The sequence below is a fragment of the Theobroma cacao genome, chromosome 9 (genome assembly GCF_053813885.1).
Source record: "Theobroma cacao isolate CCN51 chromosome 9, ASM5381388v1, whole genome shotgun sequence".
NCBI lineage: Eukaryota > Viridiplantae > Streptophyta > Magnoliopsida > Malvales > Malvaceae > Theobroma > Theobroma cacao.
The window spans coordinates 13670992-13678072 of NC_142647.1; the positions used below are offsets into that span (position 1 = coordinate 13670992).

At 32.4% G+C, this 7081-nt stretch overlaps 1 protein-coding gene across 1 annotated transcript; it reads right to left on the minus strand.

Moving 5' to 3' along the window:
• Positions 1-3389: 3389 nt before the first annotated feature.
• LOC18589267 (histone H4) lies at positions 3390-3952 on the minus strand. The gene has a single exon (XM_007014154.3). The coding sequence runs from the start codon at positions 3887-3889 to the stop codon at positions 3578-3580; it is 312 nt and encodes a 103-aa protein (XP_007014216.1). The 5' UTR covers positions 3890-3952; the 3' UTR covers positions 3390-3577.
• Positions 3953-7081: the final 3129 nt, after the last annotated feature.

The following is a 7081-nucleotide window of genomic DNA, read 5'->3' on the forward strand; positions in this document are numbered from 1 at the left end:
CAAAAAGATAGTTAGAAAAAAATAAAATAATAAGATATTCAAAAGGTAAATAAAATAATAATATTTTATTAAGCCTATTAACAGGCTTGAAAATTTCAGAATTCTTCATTGGGAGGGTCAGCCAAAACCAGCAGGAGAGAGAGAGAAATAAGAACAAACCCTAGAGTGAGAAAATTAAAAGAAAAAGTGTGATTTTTCAAGGAATCAAGTGTTTAAAGGTATGGTTTTTCAAGCTTAGCTTAAGATTTATCATTTCCATGCATTTCTCCTTATTTTCCATGGTTAAATTATGTGTTTTGATGATGGATTCAAATCTGATCATATGGGTTTAGAGAGAGAAAGTTGTTAGATTAATTTGATTTTGAACTATGTTAGTATTTAGTGTTAGTTTATCATGTTTATGAGTAAAACAACAAGAAAAATATTCATTTTCTCCATGAATTTCTCTAGGCCGAATCTAGCCAATGGTGTGTGAGGATGAGGTTGACTTTATTTTAAGAGAATTAAATGGAAAAATGATGAATTATGAGGTTGGAAATTAAATGAGAATTTTTGGTGCAAAAAAATTGAAATTTTTGCCCACTATGAGTAAAAGCGTAATTTGTGGTCCGAACTGATAAATTGGACCACATTCACAATCATTGAGGTATTGTGGATATAATTGGATAATTGAAATTGAAATGGATGGAATTGGAGTTGAATTGGAGATTTTAGAAATTTACACCGTGTATAGGCGAGTTAGGTCGGACACTGAGATTAAGCGATTGTCCAAACATTTCACACCCTATCTAGTGCATACGCATGGATAAGAGCTTGAAATAATATATATTGATTTGATATAAATTATTGAAATTTTTGTGTCATGTATTATGGATAGATGGTGAGCTATCTGATACGGGTAAAAGACTACACCTGAGGACTGAGAATAGGAGTATATCTACTCCTAGTACAGTGAGTAAACTTACTATCGTAGATTTATTTAATTGTGTGATTTTATGGAAAAATGATTTAATTAGAAAACTATTGTGTTTTATGGGAAAATGGGGTTTTATAAAATTTTTGAAAATTTAATAATGATTTCAAAAATAGAGTAATTGGAGACCTTTACTATGATTGTGTTGTTTATCCGTAATTTTACATTAAATGGCTTATGATAAATGTCGGTATGACTGGTTATTTTTATGATTTAAAGAATATGTGAACTGCTTTGATTTGCCTTGAATGTGTTAAGTGAGTCATGTCATACATTTTTCAGGCTCAGAATAAGCAGTAGACTATCAATTGCATCGAGAAGTAAATTTCGGAGTTGCATCCTAGAAAGCAAGGTTATAGACTTAAACTTTCTCAGTTATTTGGGAGCCCACGTGTCATTGTAATTTAAATTGCATACTCCAGTATTCTATATTACAGTATATATAAATTTTTTTTTTTCTGTGTAAAAAATTAATTTTTGATGTTTCAATAATATATATATATATATATATATTGTTTTACATTAAAATAAATTATTTTAATTAATATTTTTATTTTATTTTATTATTCAAAAAAAAAAGAAGAAAGAGAGGAATGAAAAAACTAATACAAAAACCTTGCGAGGTCTCGAAAGGCATTCGAGGGAAGAATGTCTGTCGAGGCTTCGAGGCGGTTGTCACGGGCTCGATGGGAGTTCCGGGTCGTGACAGATTAAGTATTAATCTTCAACATTATATTCTTTGTGTTTTATCATTTTCATTGTTGTTTCAACTTCATAGTCGATGCATCACGATAATGCGATTATCTAGCTGCTTATTATTTAAGGATAATTTTCTCACAAATTTGAGCAATTATTATGATTGGGAATTACTCAAGTTCAAGGAGTTGAGCAAAACTAGTTTAGGCCATTTGGAGTTTGGTTGATTTGTAAGAATTTCTCTTGCTCCTTGATAATGATTACAGTCTCAGTTAACCAGGGTAGAAATTCATAAATGTTGAGAAGAAAGCATCAAGAAGCTCTACGGCAATCAAACACTCATGGTCTTCATAGAAAAACAGAGACCTCTAAATTTTGCACAGTAATCTGAATATCAGATATTCTTGCAGGACTCAACAATTAATCAGTTTTGCAAAAAAGAAATGATTAATACCAATCTCAAATTATAAATATATCAGTTCTTTGAATTTGGCAGGTTTACTGAAGATCATGAAACACATACGGTAATTGGTTCATAAGTTGCCTCGAAGGATGCAGATTAGAAGTGGGCCCCGTAACAAGTTAGGCAGTTTTGTGGCTGGAGTAAAATGCTGCGTGACTATAGCAGCGCCAATTAATGCCACGTGTGCTTGTCCCAAATGCTCCTTTTTCTGGTATTTTACAGCTCTTTCCTATTTCAACAGTTTTCTTTGATTTTTATTTACCTGCACTGCATCTAAAACTTATGATGCGTTTATGCAGCCCCTTCCCCGGAAAACAACACTGCTATTTGTTATGCATCATAAAAATAATAATAATAATAATATATTCTGGATTTAATGCCTTTGAAATTGCTCTAAACTGATTTGGGATGCCATGAGCTAAAACCTTTGAGGTATATGTACTTGTTTATTCCTCTTGAATATTTGGAGCCTATCATGAGGGAAGATACACCAAAAGTAAGATGGTGTATGTACTTCTTATCCTTTTTTTTATTTACTGTAATCTATTTTCATGTTTCCTTTGGCATTTTCATTGGTCATGATTGCTGCATACGTGCATGCCGTTCTTATCTTAAACACCTGCCTGTCCCATATAGATACTCATTCTCCCCTGTTTATATTAAATTTATTACAGTCCATTCCTTTAAATTTATTGGGGTGGCTCACATTTTTGCTTCATTTAATGACAGTCATGGTAGTGATAAACTCCCCTGCTTGAATTAAATTCAGTATAGTCTGTTTCACTGGTATGATTTATGCTACGCTAAGCTTGGTGTTGTTATAATCCAAACCTTTCAGATATGCTTGGTAAAATTGGTCCAGAACTCTGACAAATCTAAATGCAGCCCCTCACCACAGAAAACAAGATGACTCAAAGAACCAAATTGGTTTATATCAGATTGCAGTGTTAAGATTCGTCAGAGAATTGTTTTGGCTTTCAAGCCTAAAAGTCAGTGAGCCAGGGCAAGGGCACCACTTCCTTGACAACAAATAAGAAAAGTTCTGACAAAATCCCTAAAATCAAAAAGAATTTTTACTCAATTCTACCAGAAAAAATAAAATCAACATAGCATCCACAATAGGGCATTTATATGTATCATTTCAACATAATCAAGATATCCCAGTTAAATCGTTAACAAATTAGCTACAGTAAAGGAAAACTTTAAGTGCCCATTTTCCCACATTTTCTTAGTAACCAAACAAAAACACAAACGCACTAAGCAACAACTTTGAACATCCATTACCAAACTATAATTAGTCCAACTTTCCACATAACCCGAACAGAGAAAGAGAAAGAAAAAGATACAAAACTCTAAACACCTTCATTTCATATCAACATTAAAAAAAGCCTGATCTTCCCAAATTCCCAAATTATACCATAACCCCTAATGCTAACCCTAGAGACTTAACCGCCGAAACCGTAAAGGGTACGGCCTTGTCTCTTCAAGGCATAAACGACATCCATAGCCGTAACAGTCTTCCGGCGAGCGTGCTCAGTGTAGGTAACGGCGTCGCGAATTACGTTCTCCAGAAAGATCTTGAGGACGCCGCGTGTCTCCTCGTAGATGAGACCGCTGATACGCTTGACTCCTCCACGACGAGCCAGACGCCTTATGGCTGGCTTGGTGATCCCCTGGATGTTATCCCTCAGAACCTTACGGTGACGTTTCGCTCCTCCTTTTCCCAATCCCTTCCCTCCCTTTCCTCTGCCCGACATTTCCTGATCTCTTTTTTCGTTTCTCTTCTCTCTCTATTTGTTTCGAGGTTGATAATGGACTTGACGGGGATTTGTTTATATAAGGGAACAGGTGGAGCGATGGCCGTTGGATTGTGTATAATCCGTGTCACGGATTGAATTTTAAAATCATGCCGTTGGATGATGTGTTGTTGAATTTAATTGGTGGAAATGATGAGGCTAGGATCCAGGGTTTTTGAAAATTAAAGTTGAAAAAGAGAAAGCACAAGCTTTTGCCGCGTTTGGTTTTCGCAAATATTTTGAATCTAAAATCAAATTTTCATTCCATTCCCACCCACCGATGGCCAATGGTTTTCTTTAATTTTAAATTGGTTTAATATTTTAATAATATAAAGTGCAATAAAGGTTTTTTTAATTAGTAAGTTGTAACCATTGGACCACTTCCAACTCTGAGTTAATTGCATGAGAAAATAGAAGGAAAAGAGAAAATTTTATATGAAAAAATTTGTCTTTAAATGTATATACACTAACAAGTTGAATTTGAAATTTTAATTTTAACATTAAGTTAATTTTATACTTTGTACCTAAACTTTGACAAAATATACAGCTTCAAATTGAAAAAAAAAGCTAATTTTTACTTAAATTATCAAATAAAATATTGTATTAACACAAACTCTAACATCGTTAATTCAATTTAGAGTTGTCAATGAATAAAATATCTATTAATTTTAAAGTACCTAAACTTTAACCCTATAAAAAATAAAGTAATTGAACCCTATTAGCTACTTGAATATATTTGAAAATTATTATAAAAAAAATTATTAAAATACTATTCATAGATACCCAATTATCCGAACTCACATCCATACCCTTATCTGTCACGACCCAATACTCCCTTCGAGCCCGTGACAATCGTCGCGATGTCTTGATAGACATTCATTATCCGAAATGTCAATCGAAACCTCGTAAGACTCTTGCATCAATTTTACGTTTTCCTTATGAGCAACAGTTACTAAATATCATGTTTTAAGGGAATATAAACTATTTTTAAATCAAAAACAAACAAAAAGTAATTTCTATCACACAAGGGTATTTTGGTCATTTTCTTTTGAAAATTTTGAAACCTAGTGAAAATACAGCATACGATCAAAAAATATACATTTCTTATTTAAAAATAATTTTAGTAATCTAAATCATCCATTTAAAATGAAATTATGACTAATCAAACTAAATAAAAATATTAAATAAAATATTTTATTTTCTTATAAAATAATATTTACAAAATCCTGCATAAATAAATTTTGTAGAGTAAGAGCAAAATAAATTCATATATATAATAGCACACTAAACCAAGTATACAAAAATATTCTACAATGACATGTGGGCCCCAATATAATCGAAAATATACAAAACTATAGACCATCGATTTCTAAGAATGTAAATCCAAAAGCAACCCTCGACAAAATCGATTGTTTACAAACTGTCTTGAGCCTGAAATGGGTAAAAAAAATGGTGAGTTTTATAAACTCAGTGAGTAAGCAAAATTCATCTACAACATCTAAAGCCATGTAAATGGAGACAATTAAATCATCCCATCATAATATGATTCATAACATTTAAAACTCATTTCAATTCATATAAAGCAATTACATTTCATCAAAATAATCAACAAGGCTTATGATTCTCTTAAAAACTTAGCTTGGGCTAAAACTCGTACTCGATGACACTTTGGCCCGAGCATCCAACCGAGTCCGCCAAGGATGTTAAAACGACATATACCCATATAACATTTTTTTTTTACTTTTAAAACATAGCCATTCCTTAGCGTTGGTTGAGTTTCATCCTCACGTGGTGGTTCAGCGTGAAGTGAACTCTAAACTTACCTTAGGAGATACCCTCTGCGCCTCTCATACTAAGGTAAAATATAACGAGATTTATCGTGCCCTTCTAATAGGTTGATCCACGAAAACTCGCCCATTATAGTACGCTAATCAAATAACCCACTAAATCAATAAAAATTTCGACAACATGACATGGCTAATAGGATATTACCCAGCCTGTCAAGGTAAAACAAAACAGTTCATATAATCCACAAACCACAAATCCAACCATTCATGCCATCACATTGTCATAAGCCATCAATTCAAACTGTATATATATAGATAACACAAGTATATAGTCTTCACTTACTCAATTTCCAAAATCATCATTGAATTGCAAAACAATTTATAAATCCCATTCATTTAACCAACACTTAACTTATAAAACATAAAAATCTACGGTTTAAGTTCATTATTCTTTAAAATCATAAAAACGAATATAAACTACTTTAGATAGTTAAAGTGAACATTTGATTACTCATAATAGCGGGAGTTTGGAGTACTCTTATTCTTGGTCTTCGAGTACGATATCTTTACCCTTGTTAGAGGGCTCACCACCTATACATAATACACGACACGTAATTCAATATATTTGTGCCAAACTGTTATAAAACTATTTCAAGCTCTATATAAATGTATGAAATTGAATGAGAATTATTCGAATAATCACTTAAAGACGGTGTTTTACGTGGGTTCAATTATGATCGAACTAAATTTGTATTCGACCAAACTCGAACTATACACTGTTTAATTAACCAAAACATCCGATTCAACTTCAAATATATTCATTACACTTTCAATATTCCAAATACACCAAAGTACCTCAATAAGCTTGATTGTGACTTAATTCATCATAACCGAAATTCATTCTGATTTCGAACTAACATGCTAATCAGTGTTAACACAATCCAATAAATCCATCTACATCATTAGGAATCAAATCCAAGTCCATTTACTATGATTTTCTCATTATTGTACAAGTCGTTTACTAAAAGAACTATATTTTTCGATAGTCGTTTTCGATATCCGATACCATAAATCATCAATTACAAGCTAAATAACATGAAATACAACAAAATCCATCATCAACATGTCATTTATAAAATTCGGCCAAAGAGGGTTGTTGAAGGCCATGTGATTTTCTTGCATGTTTTTCATACCAAACATCATCAAACAACTAAAAACACTAAGATATCATGAAATCTAGCAAAATCTGTAAAGCCCGACCTTATAAAATACTTGTCATGACATACATGTAATGGATAGCATGTTTGCATGCTATGAAAGTCCCGAAGAATTTACAAAAGTCGATATTGTACCTAAAGGTATAACA